This window comes from Lepidochelys kempii, chromosome 2 (genome assembly GCF_965140285.1).
Source record: "Lepidochelys kempii isolate rLepKem1 chromosome 2, rLepKem1.hap1, whole genome shotgun sequence".
In the NCBI taxonomy this organism is placed as follows: Eukaryota; Metazoa; Chordata; order Testudines; family Cheloniidae; genus Lepidochelys; species Lepidochelys kempii.
The window spans coordinates 184,308,074-184,330,447 of record NC_136381.1 but is presented as its reverse complement, the minus strand read 5'-3'; the positions used below and the strand labels follow the sequence as shown (position 1 = coordinate 184,330,447).

Here is a 22,374-nt window from a genome sequence, read left to right as displayed (position 1 = left end):
ACAGTATATGTGTATAAAACAGTGAAAGCATAGGGCATTAGATGTGGTGATGTTATTTATCTGTGTGACCAGTTTACTAATTTTGCAGTTTTTCACAACTTTATATGCGTTCTAGTAATATCTCTAATGTTCTTGTTTAGTTATGGCACAGCTTTATAAACAAGTAAGCCCTCTTTAGGAGAACTGTCAGAAATCTATTAATGATGGGGGAGCCAAAGTAGGGCTGTTGGGCATCCAAAGATAGGGATAATCCCTAGGATATATTATGTATTCTAAACTTAAAATAAAGACTTTCAAGGAGCACCTTGTGCCCTGTAATTTTTCAACACCTTGAAGTTACTTCCCTGATGTCATTTATCCTGTAGCACTGCTGTAATTCTTGTTCCCCTTTCTTCTAACGTCTCTGTACAGTGGAGAGAAGAATGTGGATGAAAGTTGAATAACCTTCCTAAGAAATAACACCTTGTTGCGTTACTGAAGTTAGAAATTAAGTTAAAAAATCAACAAAAATTGAAGATTATTCAAAGTTAATCCCTTTACTGGCTTGAACCCTCTTCCTATCTCAAATTCATGCTCTTCATCCCTCACTCTTTCGGCTCTGCACAACTATTTCTCTGCCTCCATCTGTACCCATCTCCTACACCACCTTCTCTACTAAACATCAGTCTCATCCAAAGAAGCTTATGTCTACACTGCAGTTAAACACCCCCAGCTGGCTCGTGTCATTAGACTAGGGATTGCAGGGCTGTAAAATTGCAGTGTAGACGTTTTGGACTTCTTAAGGAGGAAAAGTCCCAGAGCTTGGGATCCGGCCCAAGCCCTTAAGTATACACTGCAATTTTACTGCCCCGCAGCCTGAGTCCCGCAAGCCCAAATTGACTGATACGGGCCAGCTGTGGGTATTTAATTACAGTATACACATACCTTCAGTTAACTGCTATCTTGTCTTTTTTGCCCCCCTTTGACTTCATGCCTTCTGTTATGCTGCTCTTTATGCTTGGAACAGCAACCAGTTAATGTTCACAAGCCCTCCTGCCTTTCCTTTAGAAAATTTCTTAAGACTCATTTCTTCCTTGAATGAACCTAGCTTATAAAAACCTGTAGCTCACTTTGGGTCTAATCTGTTTTGTGTTCTGTGTTGTTACATATCTGTACGTTTTTTTTATACAGCAATTCTCTGGAGCCTGGGACTCACTTATTTGACACATTCTGCATATTGTACAGTGCCATGACAATTTAAAGATGGGCCTAAACCAAAACTTAGAACTGATGTTCAGGTATATGTCCAAATTTTGCATCTTGAGCCCATCTCTTAAAAATGAAAGCCTCCTTATAGAAAAGTTATTTTTCAAAAATATACCTACACTGTCTGGCTTGTAATGTGTTCTCTAATTCATTTCCATGCTACTTGCAGCATTGAGATTGTTGTTAGTTCTTTTCATTGCCATAGAGTCCATCTTGCTGTACTTCATTTAATCGATGTTGCCTTTGACCTATATTTTCCTCCAGTCTGCACAGTAACGCACACACTCTACAGACAAATAAGAGAATCAAAGGTAGCCCACAGGATGTGACAAGTTGCATTGGAAGAACATGCTCTAAGTACAGTGGTTAAGGCTGGGAAGAGGCACAGAAGCAAGTTTTGCTATTTTTCTGTGTTTGTTTAGGCAGGGAGGGGGAGAAGGGGAAATAGGACAAAGAGATGGGAAACAAAGAAGACCATAAGGGGGCTCAGGTATATGATTGTCTCTCAGCCTAGAAATTCTCATAGCAATTCTGTTGTGAAGCATATTCTGTCATTAGAAATGCAGAAAGTAGTACAGTTGAAAAGCAATAGTAAATCTCCCAGATTTATTTAGAACCATTCTTCTTAATATTACATGAAAATAAGTTTCTCTATAATAATGTACATTAAAGAAGTTATCTCAATCAAGACATTAAAATTCCTCTCTCAAAATATTCTTCATTTGTATTAAACATGATTATTAACAACAAAACAAGCTTGTATAGTTATTTTCATTTTAAGTCTAATTGGACCAGATTTTCATAGAATACAGTTTAAGTGTACTAGCTTTTATTCTTAATCACATGACTGAAGAATTAGACCAAATTGTACAATTCGTTTTTGAAAACACATGCCTTCCTTGGCATGTTTTTCAAGCATCATTTTAGTTTGGCCAAATTAGGTGCTTCTCTTTAGAAAAGAATTGTCAGTGGAGTATTATTGTAGCTAAATAGGTCAAAATACAGATAGTAGCATTTGGGGGTTACTTTAAAAGAACATTGTCAGCTAAAAAAATCTCTTTGTAAGACATGGGTCTGAAAATATATTACTAATATCTTAGATTATTGGGAATTGTCTAAATTTGAAAGAATAATTGTTCACTGTTTAGACTCCTTCTTTGTTTTGCATTTCTCTGATTTAAAAATGAAAATCATTGAATTAAGTGTCAATATTATTTCACCCACCTTGTTTCTCTGATATACTGGGACCAGCACAGCTACAACACTGCAAACAGTTCTAGTCAGTTTAACTTACAGGTTCTCCATGCTGCAGTGTCCAACTTGCAAACAGTGTATAGGAATGTTTTATTTAAAACTTAAAATTTTTGGAATCATGGAAATATTTCCACTGTTCATAGGTTTTGTGACAGCTTGTTTTGAAGAAATATCTTAAAAGTTGAGAGAATTGTAGATAGACCCGTTGTAACAAATGGTACATTTATATAAAGCATTCTTTAATATTTTACTCCTACATTCCACTTAGTTTGAAGGGATTTTAAGTCTGAGATAATGTTTTGAAATTTTGAAAGACTTGCATACTTGACCAACCACACATTTTTGGAGAGATTTTTACCTTCTGATGATTAGTTTCCCTTTCCTTTTCAGCCTCCCATTTGGTTAGAATAGTGGTTTTCAACCTGTGGTCCACAGACCCCTGAGGGTCTGCAGACTATGTCTAAGATTTTTTCAAGGGGATTCACCCTGCCATTCAAAATTTTTTGGGGTCCACAAATGAAAAAGATTGAAAACAACTAGGTTAGAGGGAAGAACTGTCTCACTATGGATACAGTCATCATTGCAGAGCACTTTATGATGCTGCTTCCCCCTACCCCCAAGAATAGAATTTGCTACCTCCTTGCTACCCTGGCCTTTGCCAGTTCTGAATTGTGCTTGGATCTAACTCCAAGCTCATTGCTGCTGCCCCACATGATGATTCTAAAGAGAAATGGATCTGCCAAACAATACACTTTTATAAAAGTTTAGTTTTCTTTCTCTCTTTAAGAATTTTATATAGCTCACAATTATATATAGCTGCCCATTTGCAGAAGGCAACAAATGGAATTCTGGACCGTCATCTGAGAGCCTTTGTGAAAGGGCTACTGCTCAAGCTCAGCCTGGCTTTCAGGATGTGTTTTGGAAGTAAGACTGATGTCCCTTTTTCACCCAGCCAAGTAATCTTGCAAGTTTCTTGTAGAGTGTAGAAGTAAAGTTAAGCCACCACTCCTGTTCTTGTGCATTTTATTTTAGAGTTACAAGATGTTTGTGTTGGCATATACATTTTTAATATTATAATAAGTTTTTGATTAACTGCAGTCTTTCCCAGGGTGGTCTAATAAAAAAGTAAGATAAATGAAACTGGCCTTTCCAATCTAACAAAAACACTTGCTTAATACCCTTGCTAATGCTGCTACTTCAATTCATTCATGCTCTGCTTCATCTGAAATGCTTCTAAAAGACATTGTCATGCATGGATACTAGGTGCTCATATATAACTGGTTTTCCTGTCTAATATATCTGAAAATGTAAATATCTGAAAATGTTGAAGGATTTGGAGTTTGTTGGTTTGAAACTGAGCAATGTATACTTTTGGCAGTTATGTATACTTATACAGGCATGCTTAGATTGCACGTTATAGCAGAAACAACAAACCAGAAAAAAGCTGTTCTTGATACAGACATTTATCCTTTCTGAAAAAGGATGCAAGACAAATATACACCCTTCTGTTTTATTTCAGGAGAAACCCTTGATGTATAGATCTTGACTTGCTTGACAGCTTGCTTTTTATATTTCCAACAAGCTCAAGAGTTGTCTCTGTATATGTTAGCTGGAGGGCACTTATGTCTTGAAGATAGGTCTCAATGAGAAAATGTGTGTGGTAGGAAGCAGTTCTTACTAAGTATGTCATTTGTTCTCCCTTTTGTGGCTTGCCTTTAAAAGGTATTATCTGTAATGTTATTGCTTCATTTGAAGGTATATCAGATCAATCCCTACCCTACAGTGAGGCCATAAATATGACAATCAAACTTGATGTCCTATTGTTAACGTTAGATCTTTACATTTAAGTCCACTGCTAATATTTCAAAATATTATTTTTGATGTTCATTGTTAGCGGTTAGCCTGTCACTCTTATGATCTGCTCTTTAGTTATTTTAATTTTTAAATTTGTACCCATTGGAGGTTTTCCTTCAGAAAGTGGTTTGTAATTTAGTTTTTTGAAATTTTTTAGTCCCTACAGATATACTACATATAATTAGAAATTGAACATTTTTCCTTTGAGCTGTACTTCAAACATGACTTTTACCTGATTTATATAGAAAGCAAACAAAGCTATTGTCACTAACAGTGGTTTTCAAAAGTATCTATCATAATAGTAATGTCTAATTATTTTCTTAAAAATCAGTGCTGAAGAAAAAATTATTACAATATTTTAAATACTAAACTACAGTGAATTTCCAGTGTAAGGCTTAATGGTGTGATTGTGACTAATATGAAGAAAGGGTTTGTATTAATTTGTACAGTAGATTACATACAAAAACTGAATCAAGAACATTAGAATTAAGAACATTGAGGTTGCTAAGTTAAACATCAGAAAGTTAGAAAATGCTGGAATTAAGGCTGCCCATGCAAAACTTAATTTGGTTCGTGTTTGTGTTATGATAGTTTATCTGCATTTCATACACATCTGTGGTAGAGCCAGGAACAGAACCTAGCTATTCTGGGTTCTAGTCCAGTGCCTTAAACACAAGTGAACATTGTTATAACCCTGAATGAGCACCATCTAATGATCACTAACCAGGTTGCTGAATGTGGATCCACCTGCTGTGGATCCCATGTGCTCTTAAGCTTTCTGTGCACAATTTAGGTACTTGCTCTGGACACACGCTCCAAGTGCAGAGTCACCGTCTGACACTCTCCTTGGACATGTGGACTCCTCAGACCAACTACCTAGGCCCAGAAACTAGAGCCAGCTTTCTCAAGCCTTCCTGTAGTCCTTGCGTGCTCCCAGAGTTCCACCAAAGCTGTGGCGCTTCCAGTATATTGTTTTCTGCCTTTAGGGACTATGTGACAGTGAAAGCAAGTAACACACCGACTGTACAATGGAATTTCCTAAACTGATCACACTTTGCTCTCGTGCAAAAAACAAGAGAGATACATAGGGTCATCATATTTCCCTATGCTGAATATGGGAAGCCTAGTAAAATTACTCGTATTGAAGCAAGTTCAATGGCAATCAATCAGAACTATGCAGTACAAACATTCAAATTAACATCAAGTTGACTGAGCCTCTGTTAAAAAGAAATACTGCATAGTTAGATTCTTTTTATTTACCTTCTTATTTTTAAGGCTTTGGGGTTCATATGGGGAGACGTCACACACACATACATACATTCACTCTTGTACACTTCTCTCACATGGGGGGGGAAGGGGAAGAGGAGGGCTGACCAGCTAACGCAGCGTTCTCTGCCCTCCAGGCTTGGCTGGGTCCCCAGGATGGACCCACCTCTCCTGGTACTTATTTCCCGAGGCAACACCGGGGAGGGGAGGCATGCCAGGGTCACATGCCTTCCCTCCTCAGATTTCTGGCAGGGTTCACACCAGAATGTGGCTAGCGGCAGCCTTTTGTCACTCTGCGGGAGGGAAGGGATGGCAGCCACTTCCAGTCACTGGAAGGGCGGAAGGGAATGACCTGGCTCTCTTTTCCCCCGCTCTGTGGCTGGAAGCAGCTTATCCCTTCCTGCCTGCACACTGTTGAAAGGCAGCTAACACCTCCAGCCTGCTGTTACCCACCAACATAGCCCAGCCACCTCCTGTCCCCCAGCTACAGTGTGGGCAGGAAGGGGTTATGCCCTAAGGATGCATTGTGCACCAGGGCCTAGAGAACCTGAGTGCAGGGGCTTCAGCGAACCCAGCCAGAGAGGTGACTCAGCAGGGGAGGGTGTCTAGGGGACGGAGCAGCCCTGTGCTCCCTGGGGGCAGGCAGGGGTGGGCAAGAGGGTGTGAAGCCCCTGCCCGAGGAGCTGTTGTGAAGCCTGTAGGTCAGGGTGTGAACAGGCTGGAGATTGATTTCCCCACTACCGCCCCAGAGCTTAGCTGAGGGGCAAAGAGGCTTCCCTGTGCCAGCACTGTGTGGGGCACTGGCACATGAAGGGCTTGGTTCCTCCTGGCCAGTGCCCTGGGCCAGAGGGTCTTGGGCTTTCCCGGGGCTCCAGTCCAGCCAGAGGCAGTGGGGGAAGGAAGGAGCTTGCTGGCCAGGCTGTTGGTGAGCTGAGCACTCTGACTGGGGGCTGGTTCTCCGCACAGAGCAGGCAGCGGGATGCGCCCTGCCAGGTAGGGGTGGCGGGGGGGGGAGGGGGAATCAGGGAGAGGACAGTGAGAGAGGGACCACGTAAAGGGCCAGTGGGTGGGCACCAGAAGGGACATGTAACTGGCCGCTGGCTGTTGCCTGCCTGCACTCACCAGCTACCACAGTTCACAGCCCACAGCTAGTGCTAGCTGGAAATGGGACAGGGGTCGGGGTCCTGCTGGCTGAGAGCCAGCACACATTGTGTGCTGCGCTGATGGACCAGCAGGGGGAGCGGCCGGCCGCGTGGGATGTAGCTTTGCCCCAGTCCCCGCCTTGCAAACCCACCCCTATCGTCAACCACTGGCCCCCCCGCCTCCGCTCACCACTGGTGTGCAGGTAGCTGGCTAGCAGGGATCTGGCCAGCAGCAGGACCCGCTGTTACCGATGCGGGGAGAGACAGAAAATACGGGACAATTTGCCCGTTTTTGAGAAGAAGTCAGGACACCTGTAGGAGGGCTTAAATATGTGACTGTGCCTTTAAAAACGGGACGTCTGGTCACTGTAGAGATACAGGTCCAAGGAAAACAACAAAACCTATATGCAAATCCCTGCCTCCATTTCCTCACTTGTCTGAGAGCCACTTAGGATTTAGTCAGTGTCCTTGCAGGATCCCAGGACTCTCCTCACTTCCTCCTCCTTCTCCAGCACAGCCTTGTCTTCTGGTTCTCGTCTGCGTCTCTCAAAAAAAAAACAACCGCATCCTCCCAGTGAGAGCCAGTCTCTCTCTCTCTTTCTCTTCCCCAAGGTCAGGTGGTCTCCCTGACTGACATCAAGTCCCTTGTCAGGTGGCCCATTGCTTGGGTACCAGCTTACCTGAGGGAATTAGTTCGCCTACGCTGCAGTCAGCTCATTCTCCAAGCCTGTTTCCATTTAAATGGAGGATTATCTAAATTAACACCCTTGTTTGCTCTGCATTGTTAGTCCTCTGCCAATACTTCCTCTAATTCTAGTCCACGATGGGGGTAAAAAGACAACAATGAATGTATAGTGCAGGTTTAGAATCAAAATGGTACTCTCGAAACAAAATGGAGTTTTGTAGTTTGATATAGAAACATACAGACATGCACTCATCTGTCACATTTGTCCCTTTTCTTGCAAACCTCTTTTTCAATATCCATACTATGTACTAAATAGCAGAGATCTGGTGGGAAAAAATAATACACAATTGTGTAATTAAAGACTTTTTCACAATACATATGCACATAGTGACTGAATTATGGTTCACCTGGGCAGCCTTATTTCTGGCATTTCCTAACTTTTGAGTTCCCAGTTCCCGGCCAATGGGAGGGCAGAACTGGTGCTTGGGGGAGGAGCAGTGCTCAGAGCCTCGTGGCTCCCCCGCCTAGGAGCTGGACCTGCTGGTGGCCACTTCCGGGGCACAGTGTGATGTCAGAACAGGTAGGAACTAGCCTCCCTTAACTGGGCAGCACCACCAACGGGACTTTTAATGGCTTGGTCGGCAGCGTTGACCAGAGCCACCGCGACCCAGTGCGTTATGTTCTGTGACCCAGTACTGCATCGTGACCCGCAGTTTGAAAACCACTGCTACAGATGACAAAATAAAATTCAACAAAGGCAAATGTGTAAGGTGCTATGCTTAGGGAAGTAAAACCAAATGCACAAATACAGAATGGGGGATAACCGGGTTGGCAGCAGCACTGCTGGAAGGGTCTGGGAGTAATGGTGGCTCACAACCACAACGTGAGTCAACAATACGATACTGTTGCAAAAAAATCTAAAGGCATTTTTGGGTTGCAGTAACAGGCATAGTATGCAAGTCACTGGAGGTAATAGTACTGCTCAACTCAGCGTTGGTTAAGCCTCTGCTGGAGTACTGTGTCCAGTTTTGATTACCACTGTATAGAAAAGATGTAGAGAAACTGTAAAGAATCCACTGGTAAGGGACAAAGATGATCAAAGGGATGGATTGCAAGCCATATGAGCACAAGCTGAAGGAACTGGGTATGTTTAATATGGAAAAGAGGAGATTAAGGTGGGACATGATAGCAGTCTTCAAATACTTGAAAAGTTGCCATAAAAAAGACAGAAAAATTGTTCTTTCTTATCACAGGGGGCAGTACAAGAGGCAGTGGGTTCAAACTACAGCATACCAGATTTAGATTAAATCTCAGAAAAAATTTCCTAACTGTAAGAACAGTAAAATCAAACTGTCTAGGGAAGTCATGGAAGCTCCTTCATTGGAGGTTTTCAAAAAGGCTGGGTAACTATCTGTCTTGAATGATTGACTCAACAAATCCTGCATCTTAGCAGGGAGTTAGATTTGATGATCCTTGTGGTCCTTTCTAACCCTACGGTTCTTGGATTATGTGGAAATAGATTACTCAAATCATGCCATGGTTGAATTTAACTATTTAGCATTGTGAGAAACAAACACCTAATATACCACTACTGTGCAGTCATTACTCAGAACTATCTGATTCCTGAAATTCTTGACAATGTAAGATCAAACTAGTCCCATTTTAAAATATACTGAATCAACTGACATACAAATAATACACATTTCATTTTGGAAACCTTCATAAATCTTTAATTATTGGCAGTCATTGCATTCTACTCACAAGTTTTAAAATTTGCATTTCATTGTTTTAGCTGATCTTGTATAAGAACAAAAGAGAATTAGTGTAAAGTCACTTTTCTCTTTGATAGTTTTAGCTCTGCTGCTTATTTATAAAAATAAATAAAAAAAACTGTTAGTGAAACATTGATGGTTGAGATTTTACACACCCCAAAGTCGTGAAACTGTGAAACTCAAAGTTATGGTTCCCACAGCTATTGTAAGTTGGCCACTTCTGCATATGTAATGTTTGCCATTGTTCTTTTTGCACATATATGTTAAGCCAGAAGAATTATCACCAATGTGACCAAGTTATGAGGGCTGTGGGAACTGTAACTTAAAATTTTATGTTTTTTGCTTGTGTAAAATCTCACTCATGAACATTGTTTTCATTTAATCTCCCCTTTTCTCCTCTCCTAGAAAAGGAAGATTGGATTTTTCACACTTGAATAAGTTTACATTTGAAAGTGTCCTCTGGCAACTCTCTCAAATGCAAAAGTATATTTCGCTGAATGAATGGGTATTAGACTGTGCTTACAATTGTTTGTGTCCTTCTGGCCCTGCTGCTGTAAATACTGTGCCCTTTGAGTGTGTTTGCCCTGTAATTTACTGTTTTCAGGATGTGAACTTTGAAATGAGGGTTTCTCATGTCCTAGTCAGCCCTTGATAAATCATCCAGTAGGTTACTAGAGATAATATTTATCTTATATTCTACAGTGCTTGAATTACATCTCAAGCGTGGCCAACATAGGGACAGTTGAAGCCTTTACTGAAGTTAAACATTTATGGCATAGTTCTGAGAAGTGAAACTAAGCAACGTAGTGGTTTCAGAATGAAACCCCACTGAGGCATTGGTCATAGCAGCGATTCACAATTTTCTAAGTGCTGAATCTTCGTCTCCCCTCCCTGGCTGCAGAAGATCTTCTTGTAGTAGAACCAGTGAGGCTCTACTACATAGAGGGTGGTATAATGAACTATATGTGTGATTTAAAAAAAATATATTTTTTGCTCTCTATTGGCTGATGTACGAGAGGGTAGTGCATCTACTGGATGGGAGGAATCTTCTTTAGCTTTAGGGGTTTTTGGAGGACCAGCATTCAAGGCTCAGCTCCTCAGATTTGTGTGTGATTTCTGTCTCCAAAACATGGATACATTACAAGAGAAGATTTGAGGAACTAATAAAGCAGATGGGCACGTGTTGCAGATTCCAGCTTCGCTGAAGCAGATCCATTGGCTATTCCTCTTGCTTAATGGGAGCTATGAGAGCATGGAGGCTACTCCAACAAAGAGATTTAGGTAGTGGTTCTGGTGTCGAAGAGTGGCCTTCGGGGCAGGGTTAAGGATTCTTCTCTCCCTGCCTCAATTTCTGGAGGAAGTCTCCAGCAAATAGTCTGGCTGCTGATCTTTATGATGAAATAGTCATGTATTTCTATTTCTACTCAGACATGCACGTACTGGAATCTGTTGAGGCTCTCGTTTATATTTCTGTTGCAAAGATTTGCCTTAAATAACAGAGCCAAGGGATGGAAAGGAATGAGAACTAAGCCTCTTGAAATTATTATTTTCCTAGCCCTGACTCATGTTGTAATATCCAGAGACCACTAGGTGTACTTATTAATACAATACTAAGCACATCATCCATTTTCTCTAAGTGCTGTAATAAACACTAATTATAAATCATTGTTTGTGTGTCTTATTCTAAATCTTCCCATAGATCAAATTGTGTCCTAATCTCAATTATAATCATAGTAACAGGGAGCTTTATGTATCCATTTAAGAAAAGATCAGGAACCTAATCATTTTGCAGTGGTGTCTCTCCCTAGAGATAATACTTAGGACCTTGAAATTGAGAAATTGTTTCCTTCTGAACCCGTCGCAAATGAAAAGCCCTTTAAGTGATTCACTCAGCAGATTACTCGAGTCTAGAATTTCTGAATTGATCAACATGTTCGGCAGTAAGATAGCCCAGCCTTTGGTTTCTGAGTGTCAGCAAAAGCTTGAAATATATTGAAATATGTCAACACATATATATTCATATATATTAATTATAGTAATATATTGAAACGTTACACCATTCTAACAATGTTAAACGATAAAATACACCTGAATACATAATGAATTTGAATTGTTATTCCACAGTCTCTCTTCATGGACGCTTTTACTTTCTGTGAGTTTACAAACTTGTCTCCTAAACTGATTCAAATACTTTAAATGTAAACACTACCAGTTGAGTTAGCAATTTCTTGTATCATTCTGTAACTCCTAACGATTCCAGTCATTATGTATGGGGATGATAGCTAAAGTATAGTTTTGAGCACATCCTACATATGTTAGCATCCCATTGTTTAAGGACTTTTTACAATATAATTAATGAATCTTAGTGGAATGATAAACCTTCAGAAGTACATAGTTTATATTAATAGTTGTATTAGAGTAGACGTAAAAGTACTGATGTTACTTTTCAATATAAATATATTATGTCATAAGCAATTTAACATATCAGGACAACATACCTGTTCTGAAGATGTTTATAAATAAAACTATAATGTCAATGCAAAATAGTACTTGCTCATGCAAGGCTAAATTAGGGCACACTTTTGCTACCACTTTCTTTCCTCTCCAAATAATCAGTATAATAGATCTTGGCTGTTATGACAATGAATGATCCAATATATTTCTGTTCTTGCTTTGCATTCCTTGGTGGGTTACGTATACCATGTTGTATCTTATTGTAGACCCTTTTAGCACTGTGCAGAAATTGAGGTGGTGAGATAAACGTTTGCAACCTTCTTTGATTTTTTTCCTTTCTCATTACTTGTGTTTTTCATCTTCCTGCTTTTTGCATTGAATGACACAGCTGCTAGCCGGGATGATAGCAGAGCCTGCTTTTCTCTCTGAGTATACTATCTTTGCTTTGGATCCCAAACAACCTAAACCACAGAGTGACAGTGTGGTGAGTCCTCCTGCCCTTTTCAGTGATGCCTTTAGCGGGGGAGGAGAATACTGTTAATTCTAGAAGGCAAAATTAGTACTGCTTATGGCTTATAGTCTCACAAAGGTATCTTGACTACCCTCTTGCTAACCCTGCACTAAAATTCAGGGGTAATACCCAATAGCTCATGGCTGGTGTGCTGTATGATGTGAACTTATTTTAACACAGAAAATTAACATTGTTTTGTTACACAGGAAAATGCATTCTTCCCAAACTTTCAACAAACAGTTGCCACATAGATTTGTAGGTTTCTTGCCTACAATCCATAAATGCTGCTGTAAGTCATTCTGCTAGTTTTTAATATCTGTCTTTGGATATTTTGAAGGAAAATGGGAATGATAAACATTGATGATAGTGCTTTTTCTGAAAAAACTTTAAAAAGTATGCTATTTCAGCATATATTGCTATATATAATGGTAGCAGAAAACTGTTTTCTTACATACATACTGAAATTCAACCATGCCTAGCTGATGGCATGGTTGTTAGTGCAATAGTGTGCTATCGCTCAGACAAATACACTTTTTCAAATGTATATTCCCTTGTCTTGTGCATTGTAAAAGCAATGTTTCCAGTCTTGGAGCTGGGTGAGAAGCAAGAACAAGAAGAGAGGAGGAGGAAGAACAAACACACCAAGGGAATGCTATTTCCGACCTGAACCAAGGTTTCCTTTTAAACATCCCTCTTCTTTTGACTGTTTCACTTCTATTCCCTCAAAATCAGAAGAATTGCTGCCTTCTATGCTCCAGTGTTATGACATTTCTGGGTGCATAGTGACTGGAAAATATAACATTTTCAAGGGGCTCTGGTCTCCCCATTCTTCACTGTTTACGCTTGGCACCCACTGAAGTGACTGCTTTTTGCTCCACATATAGAGGAGAAAAGAAATATGAGAAGTCACAGAAAGTGTTAAGGGTCAATAAAGTATAGGAAAAGAATTGGGATGTGATCTGCAGCCATACTACTTTTGCTTTTGATCCTGTCTTGCAAATTAAACAGGACTGGACTGGAGGTGGTCCTTTGAAGTTTAACAGATATTTGAGTGCTATGTTGATTTAGTATGTGGGGTAGTTCCCTCAGTGTTAGTACTGAATCCGTCCTTTACTATGGTGCTAAGAGGGACAGTCAGATGCTGGAGGGGTCCCCTGTTTCTGCTGAGATATAAATCAGAGGTGCTAACCAACTAACATTAGAGCTCTGGGCTCTGAAGTTCTGAATCAAGAGCCCATGTTCAGCTCTGGGCCATGTTCCAGTTTAGATACTTTCTGCATACCTAAACTCTCCCTGCAGTTATAATTAGGTTCTGTATTCATTTGTGCTTCCAGCCGTAGACTGTTGTGCACTGAAAAACAGCACACTATGTAGTATCCTGGTTGTGGCTTCATTTTGGAGCAAACATTTCTGTGCATGCTGAAGTGATGGCTGTGCATGCCCTTCCTGGGACCACTAGCTGCACAAATACTCCCCTCTCCCCCTCAAAAAAAATCATGTGAGGTTTAGCATTAATGGGTATTGCCAGTGTTTTTAATCAAGATTCGTCAGTGGCTCTGCCACTTTTTGCTTAATCCTTTTCTAAAAAGACAGTGTGCCTGTGGGGGGCAAGAATGAGAGGGAGAGGAGGTGATCACGAGAACAGCTTTTCTTCACTCCCCTGATATAGGGAAAGCTAGGGACAAAATAAACAGGTTTAAATAAGAAACGTTTTTTTGATGAGTGCAGAATACTGGAAATTAAATTAAAGCTCAACTTCTTCGGTTAAATTAAAAATGAAAGAAGAGTGTTGTCTGGAATTTTTAAGGCTATGTAAAGGGTGCATATGATCTAGAAGACCGGAGCATAGTGGGGAAGCTGTGAAAGTCTGGCAGCTCTGAATTGGAGAGAAGCTCTTTTATTCCTTGTGTTAGTTGATTCTGAGAAGGCTGTTCAAGGTGAAATGTTATTCTCAGGTGGAATTCTTGTGTGTATAAGAAGTCAGATTGTGTGTGCGGGGGAGGGGGGAATGTACGCTAAGTGCTTCCTATCCTATTCCCTCAAATTCAAAATTTACACACAATCCCAAAATAGCTAGATTTTTCTGAAAAATGATTGGTAATAAAATAGTTAACAATTTAGACACTTAAACTACTGAAACTTTCAGATTTACCACGCTACTGAGGTATATGGATCAGTTCACACCTCTCAGTCTACAGACAGCCTGAAAATATAGCTCTCAGGCAGGCTGCGGTGCATCAGTTCATGCTCAGGACATTATCTTTGTAAACATAAAGGATAGAAACTTAGAGAGAAACAGCAAATTTATTTTGGGGGGGGAGGGGAAGCCTGATTGGGTTGGGGGCACCAGAGAAGGATATATCCAATCAGTCTGACCCCTCATTTATATACAGTGGAACCTGATTAATCTGCACTAATAAAGATGACCTCATTTGTGGGTTAATGAGGTTTCCACACAGAGCTGCGTTTGGTGATGTCATGCTTGCTATGGATCAGTGGGAGAGAGCCTTGGCATATTAAGTGCTGAGATGGGCTACTTGCATTATTACTGCTGCTTATAGGCTCCTTGTATTCTCTTCTGCTGGTGTTGCTTGGACTGAAGATTCATGGGCCAGGGTTTCTTTGCTCCTGACTGATTGTGTTTGAGTCCCCATAGGAGTGAAGATCAAAATGTGAGGGGAGCTGGGGTTATTTGTTATCAAAGGCTGAAGCAGCAGGAGCAGTAATCAAAGTAATCTTGATTCAGAACTTCAGTCAGTGCTAGAAGTCCAGGGAGTGGTGTGGTGCTTCTCCAGTGGCCTGCAGAAAGCCTGACCTCACCTGCACTAAGTTCAAGCCTATAGAAATGTCAGCAGAGCCTCCTTGATTCTAGTTTTAATAAACATAAAGTGTTGAAATCCACTAACATTAAAGAATTTTAAGCTTGTGACTTACCAAAGAGTGAAGTTTTGACATAGCGCCTTCCTTCCAAGGATCGCAATGCACTTTACAGATATTAAGATATGACCCTCAGAACATACATTATGTTCTGAGGTACATACATTATTTAAATTACTGTAACATGGCACTGTGTGTAGTGGTCCTTTTTTAGTCCTTAGGTGGTACATAAAATTAAACAGTGTTATTTCCATTCACTACTACAAAATAATAATTTAGTGTATATTCTTTGAGGGGTGTATGTGTACATTAGGACAACCTACAAAAAGAGTAACATAATTAAGATTAAATTGTTAATTATATACTGTGATGGGGGATAGCCGGTTGTGACGCTTCCGGGGTTCACCTAACTGCTTCCTACCGGGGATGTTTCTGTGCTCGACAGCTTTGGCTCAGCCCTGGCACCAGCAGCCTGCTTACAGCACAGTAACCTCATCCTGGCTTCTTCTTGCAGGGTGACACCAACAGCCCTTGCAGTCCCGTATCTTCCCAAAACCATATCCTATGCAATGCTCCACCCCTCTCACTGTAGCAATCACAAAACCTTATCAAGTTCACTACTTCTTTAAAAAGACAGTACACAGCCCCAGCCTGTTGGTTTGGCTGAGGATTTTATACTTCAGTTTGAAACACTGCACTGAGATGGTTTTGTAATAAAACAAGATTAAGTTTATTAACAAAGAACAGATAATTAAGTGATACCAAATAGAAGAAATTGGGATAGAAATGGTTACAAATAAAAATATGCATCAAAGACTAAAAACAGTCATTCTTCCAGCATGGCTGGCCAGTCCTTAGCAAGGCTCCACCACAGAGCCCAAAGCACATGGTTTCTTTGTCTCCTCAGGTGAAGGACGCCAGAATGGATTTCTCTGTTTATATTTTAAAAATTTCTTTGGTTTCAAAGTCAGAAAGACCTCCTGAGGACTCAGCTTGCTGCCCACCAGAGAGCTGATGCCATGTTACATTTTGTAGTCTACCTGTTGTGATAATTAAGTGACTATCTCCCCCACTTGCTAGTTTGATGGCTTTGTTTACCTATTAAGTACTTTTATTGTCTCTCCTTGCCCAATTTACATTGGAGACACATTCAAGTGGGTAGAACCACATTCCTTTGTTTAGGGAGAAGTGACTTAAGCGCCACCTGCCAAGCACACTTTAAGAATGTATTTCCAGTATATAGTTATCTTTCATATCACGTGTATATACACCACTCAATAATATTAACGACTAGTGTGTTACAAGTTTGCATGTGATCCCTTACCTTTTAGATACAGATTATGACAGCCGTGAGTTGGGGTATGCTGAACTAGTCAGGCCAGCTGAGCCTTTGCTAGATCGCAATGAGCCCTTTCCCCTCTGGCATTGGGGTGCTCCTAGGGTCACAGTGGTGGTGTATTTCGGTTTCAACTTTGAAACTACATTTCACAATAATCTTTATAGATGCTGTTCTCGTGTCAGTTCATATTTTTTTTATAAATATAAATACCTGATTGGAACTAGTAAATACTGTTGCTTCAGTCTTTCAGTCTAAAATATGTTAACATATTTGTTTACGAAACAGACATATAAAACCTCCACAGCTCTGTGCTAAATCCATGATATGACCACCAGGTGCATTTTGTAGCTGATGTGTGTTGTTTACTTGGGCCACGTCTACACTTGGAACTTAACCTAGCTATGTTGATCATGGGAAAATTCTTCCGTCAACCTAGCTACTGCCTGTTGGGGAGATGGTTTAACTATGTCAACAGGAGAACCCCTCCCATCTCTGTAGTGTCTACACTGAAGCAATACAGCACCATGGCTGCAGCTGTGCCATTTTAATGTGTCAAATGCAGACAAGCCCGAAGCCTGTAAACTCATTGCAGCGGGGAACGTCTTCCCTTTATGTGCAGTACAGAACTGAGCATAGTATTGGTACTGCACAAATGATGAATCAGAAGTTTATATTTTTATTTAGGTCTCCCTAATTACTAGCTTTCTAAGATAGAAAGTGAAAATTGAGAGCCAGGGTAGTTGTGAGTAAAACCTATTGAAAGCTATGACAGCCCCATAAGTAGAATACACAGGGATTGTAGGAAGCAATAGTTGTCCCAAGAAACTTAGTATTTCCTTTAGCGGTGCAGTCCTCTTAAGGAGTACACAGATTTTGTGCTCAGTGTAGACAGAATAATACAACTTCCAAAACTAAACAGACTTTTTATATGGTTTATGTTATTGCTCATTTCACTTAGTGTCAGTTTGGATGTACAATGTGTGTCCCTCTCAGGCTTCCTTGTCTGTTCTAGACTTTGTCCTTGGCACCCTGAGTCCATCCATCCCTTATGAATCCATTGGAAGTCCTTTTTATCTTATAGGAGTACTCGTCCTCTTTCCCGTTTTTACAGTAAATATATGCAATGTAATTTCATTGTAGACATACTGTGTTTAAACCTGACATTTGCAATTGTAGTAATAACTGAATACTTTAACTGCACTTCTATTGCATGTGATGGCTTACGTACAAATGCTTGTGTTAAATTCATTTGACGTACCTTGATTTAAAAACCCCTTTTATACAATTTTAATGTTTCCATTATAATGTAATCCTTATTTTTTGGCTCAGTTTAGATACTTTGCAGTTCTTAGCCTGAAAGATTCTCGCTTTCAGGTTTTAGCATTTTTACCACTTCAGCCTGCATTGGTTTGAATACCAATAAAGTATTTGAATTTATGCAGGTCAAGAAGCTGCTGAACTGATGTAAACAGAGGGGGAAGAAAAGGAAATCATCTCTAAATTCTTTAATAAAAATAAAAAAAATTATTGCTTTCTGTTGACTTTTCATTTGGGAGTGGAGGAGAAATGTTTATTTTAAAAAGTTTTGCATATCATAACTTTTCTGAAAGTGTCATTTCTTTCTCTGTACTTTGTCATAAACTTCTGAGTGTACTGATATAAGGAAGGTAATATGGGTAATTGCTTACAACCCATGTGGTAGTAGTGTAATACTTGTTACCAATCAATCACACTTTTCCTGCTATCATTTCCATTTGTTTTTAGTACCTTTCTTAATGAATAAATATTTCAAATGCAAGCCCTATGAGTAATTTAAGAAGAGATGTTGACATTTGAAGTTCTCAGTGTATTAATCAATCCACACACAGCAGCTTTGTAGTTCTGTATATTACAGCAATTTGTGTTTTCAAAACTTAACATACTAGTTGCAGTTTGCATGAACGCATTTTAAAAAAGGAAAAGTACTAATTATGTTTACTAAAAACATTTACAAAGCCACAGAACTGGGATGCTGTTTGTAACAAGTGGGTTTCTTTGTGCTTTATATTGTGTTCCTTTTCTTGTAATATTTTTATTTTCTTGCATCACAGAATGTATCTAAACAGACAGCCCCCAAATCCACAGACAGCAATGGAAGTGAACCACCTTCTCCTCAGGTACTTTTTTCTGTAGCATTTTCATTTCATTAAAAATGCTGTTGACTGCTTTAGCCTGTATTGATACGTTCGTGTGACTCAGTATTAGAGTAGTGGTGGCCAAATACTTTGATATATAAGTTGCACAGCTCAGTGATTGCCCGTTAAGACTGGGCAGCTTAATCTGTTGGATTGCTATTAATAAATGGTAGTTTTGTGGGAAATGAAGATTTAGATGTGAAGTTGCATAAGCCTCTCTTTCCTTTCCAGTGGGCTATTTTAACAAAATTTGGTGACATGTAGGTAGGCCCCCAGTCTTACCCCAAATAACATGGCTAATTCAGTGTGGATGGGTATTACTTTCAGGCTTTTGTCAAACAGATTGTGTTGCATGGATGCAAAGTGAGTTTCTACTGGAAAAAAATTTTTTTGGTAGGGTTAAAAAGAATTGTGGTAGAGTACTGACTAGTGTGCAGGATATCATTAGAGAACTTCATTTGTATAATTCAGTAAGAGTACTCTTTTTGCTGTGAAAAGTTCTATATTAGAACTAAGTATTTGAAGTGAGTATAAAGAAATAAGACTATCAGAGAGTAAACCCCCAGTTTGAGAAACCCTGAAGTAGACACTACGCTTTTTTACCATACAAGTACTTGTATAATAAACTTACTATGTGGGTCATAGGAAACATACTTCAATATCTTTGAGATATGTTTAATGACTTTATAAAGCTGTTGTAAAATATTGGCTTCTGTTTAACGGTATCTATTTGACTTCTTTTGTAACTTAGGAGCAAATATGATATTTATGCAACTATTAGGTTTTTGATGATCATTTAAAAACTTGTTTAAATTATTGCTAGGATGCTATTAATTTAAATTCTTTGCCATACAGTTCAGTACAAAGGCTAATTTCAAACTATGTTTCACTAGATAAGTAGTTTTGTTTCAAAGAAAAAGAAAAATCACTATGAAGATTGTATTTTAGTGTGTATATGTACCTATATTTTTAATTGATCTGATTTATTGAAGTGCCAAAGTAATCCATTTCCTATATTTTTGCAGTTAAGTGACACTCAGACTTTTGCACAGAAACTCCAACTCCGGGTTCCTTCAATGGAATCTTTGTTTCGAAGTCCAGTAAAAGAATCCCTGTTCCGCTCTTCTTCTAAAGAGTCCCTGGTACGAACTTCTTCGAGAGAGTCATTAAATCGACTGGACTTTGACACACCTGGTCCCACATTTGATCCACCATCTGATGTTGAAAGCGAGGCAGAAGAGTCACTGGGAAACATGGACAGCCTCAGCAAAGAACAGCTTTTACAACGATTGCGTAGAATGGAACGTAGTTTAGGCAACTACAGAGGAAAATATTCTGAGGTAAGAAAATGTTTATTGACTTTCCTAAATGTGGGAGGGAAGAAAAGACAGTGATGAGGAGGCAGGAGTGACGGGCTGAAAAAGTGGAAGAAATTTATCAGTTCACTAGCTGTGTATTTGTATATGTATTCAGTAGCTGTGTATTTGGGACAAGGGTATTAATTAGTGGCTAGTAACTTGAAAGTTACCGTATATACTCAATCATAAGCCGGTTCGTTTATCAGCCGATCCCCCCCAAGATGGATAAGTAAAAATGGAAAATTTTTATGACCCATTCATGAGCCGACCATATAATTCATAAGACGACCCTATAATTCCCACCTTATCTGGGGAGGGCCAGGGGAGGATGTCTCTGGCCTGGCTGGAGCTGCGCCGGCAGGCTGAGCAGTGCGGCTGCAGCCTGCTCCGGTGGGCCAGACCTGCCAGCGTGGCCGCAGCATGTTCCAGCGGGCTGGGCCGGGTAGCACGGGCGCAGCCCGCTCTGGTGGGCGGGACCAAGCAGCCACAGCCTGCTCTTGGGGGTGGGGCTGAGCGGCACGGCTGCAGCCTGCCAACCCCAGAGCTGCAGCTGCTTCAGAGACTGGGGGGAGAGCAGCGTGGCTAGAAGTGGAGAGAGTCTGGCCCTGCCTCTTCCCTTCTGGATCTGCTGGCTGTGCTGCCTCTCCTTGCTCCCTCTTTTGGGGGGCTGAATCCCACCTCTCCCTCTCTATACCTGTTCATAAGCCAACCCCCCTTCTCTGATGCCTCCCTTTTTTGCTAAAAAAATTCGGCTTATGAACGCGTATATACAGTAGATTTTTTTTTAGTTCTAGATGAATTTGTATTTCTAGATGATTTTTTTTTTTATTTTGGTAATCTGTAGAACATTGCAATATTTAACTTCTCTTGTTTATATACAAAACCATATTACCACCAACTGAGCTGGATCAGTTGGGATCTCTTGAGTTATATGGAAAATATACTTGTGAAAGGTTTCCTGAGCTAAAGATTTATTTGAATATAATTGAAATATTGGTCAGATCTTCAATTCCAGTAGTGTTTCACAGTGAGTTTAGCATGGGATACGGTTGCATGGCAGTTGATTGTATTTCTCAAGGATAGCATTCAGAGGCAAAGTACAAAAACGTATATTTACATGTTCTGATTGATGTATTCCATGTACAACATACAAATGTTTTTCCATTTTGCCTCCATTGGTCTTTCATTTTAAATCACACCCCACAGATTTCTACTTAAAAGCAAACAAAATGTTCTTTGTTTATGTTCAAGGACCATAAATTTCACAGTTTTCAATGAAAATTGATCACCTTCATTTTCTAATGTTGATCTGAAAAGCCATCCTTCTCTTCTTTAAATGCATTTGTTCATTCAGAATTGAACATTGGAAAAGTCTTTGATTCTCTGAATATACTCTGCCTGTGAATATAGAAATTCCTATGCAAATCTGGCTCCTGATGTGACAATGAAAGGAGTAAAATATGTGCATTTCTTTATTTTTATTGTTTCATGTGTGTGTGCAGGGAGACATCCTCGTCTCTCAACCTTATTGACAAAATAGATTACAATTAGAATGAACAAAACAAATCTGACAAATTCATTTTTTCTTCTTTCACTAAGAATCTGAAGGCACAGTTATATACTTTTCAGTGTTTTCTAACTGATCACTGCATTATTCACTGTTAGTACACAATAAACGAACCTTACCTGTGTAAACCCAGTGATCTTTGTATAACTCTAAAGAAAGTGTTACTAAAGAGAGAGTTTTCTTCAGTGTCCTGATTTTGAGTATGGTCTATTAATTAGTTCCTAATTTGCTCTAGAAATCTGTTCGTTTATTCTATGGAACAGATTTCCTTTTCTTCCAGAAACTGTTTTGTTGTTCAGACATGTACATTGGGATTTCCATGCACCTACAATCATTATTTTTGTGCCTCTAATAATAAATAATTTAAAAGGGAAGTTGGCTTCATGGGCTATGTATTCCCACAAAATCCTTGAATGGCTGTTGTCATAACTAAATGTGCTTTTCAAATATTATTGATTATTCTCTTCTGTCCCAAGAGTTCCCTCCCGCCCCCCCAGACAGGACTATCACTTGTGCTTAAAATTGCTAATTGCCCCACATTTTCTCCAGCATAGTATATTAGGATTTTATGTGGCATCTCAGATCTCTGGATGCACACAAAGTTTTGGCTGAACAGAGTACTGCTTAACCAGTTTCAAAAGTTTACACTCTAGCACCTGAGTGCCGTTACGATATTGTAGGCCTGCCAGCTTTGCAAATGGTAGGGGAACATCCCCAAAGTTTAATTAAACTGAGTTGCACTATTATTCATTAAGTCTTTGTCAATTTACCATGAGAAACTTGGTCAATTTACAATCTTTCTTTGTCCACCAGTTCTGCTGGGTGTATGTGAGGCGGATGGGAAAAAGTTCTGTGCTTCAGAAGCCTCTCTTTATA

The 22,374-nt window shown here is 39.8% G+C and overlaps 1 protein-coding gene across 7 annotated transcripts in view; it reads left to right on the top strand.

Moving 5' to 3' along the window:
* Window positions 1-22,374, top strand: part of GOLGA4 (golgin A4) — a 111,429-nt gene that overhangs the window by 10,142 nt on the left and 78,913 nt on the right. For all 7 annotated transcript variants that reach the window (XR_012157450.2, XR_012157451.1, XM_073332980.1 and 4 more), the window contains 2 exons: window positions 18,490-18,555; window positions 19,599-19,913. Coding sequence is in view for 5 of the 7 variants with exons in the window: in XM_073332980.1 (XP_073189081.1) it covers window positions 18,490-18,555; window positions 19,599-19,913 (381 nt within the window). In the remaining 2 variants the exon portion in view is untranslated. The remainder of the gene's footprint in view (window positions 1-18,489; window positions 18,556-19,598; window positions 19,914-22,374) is intronic.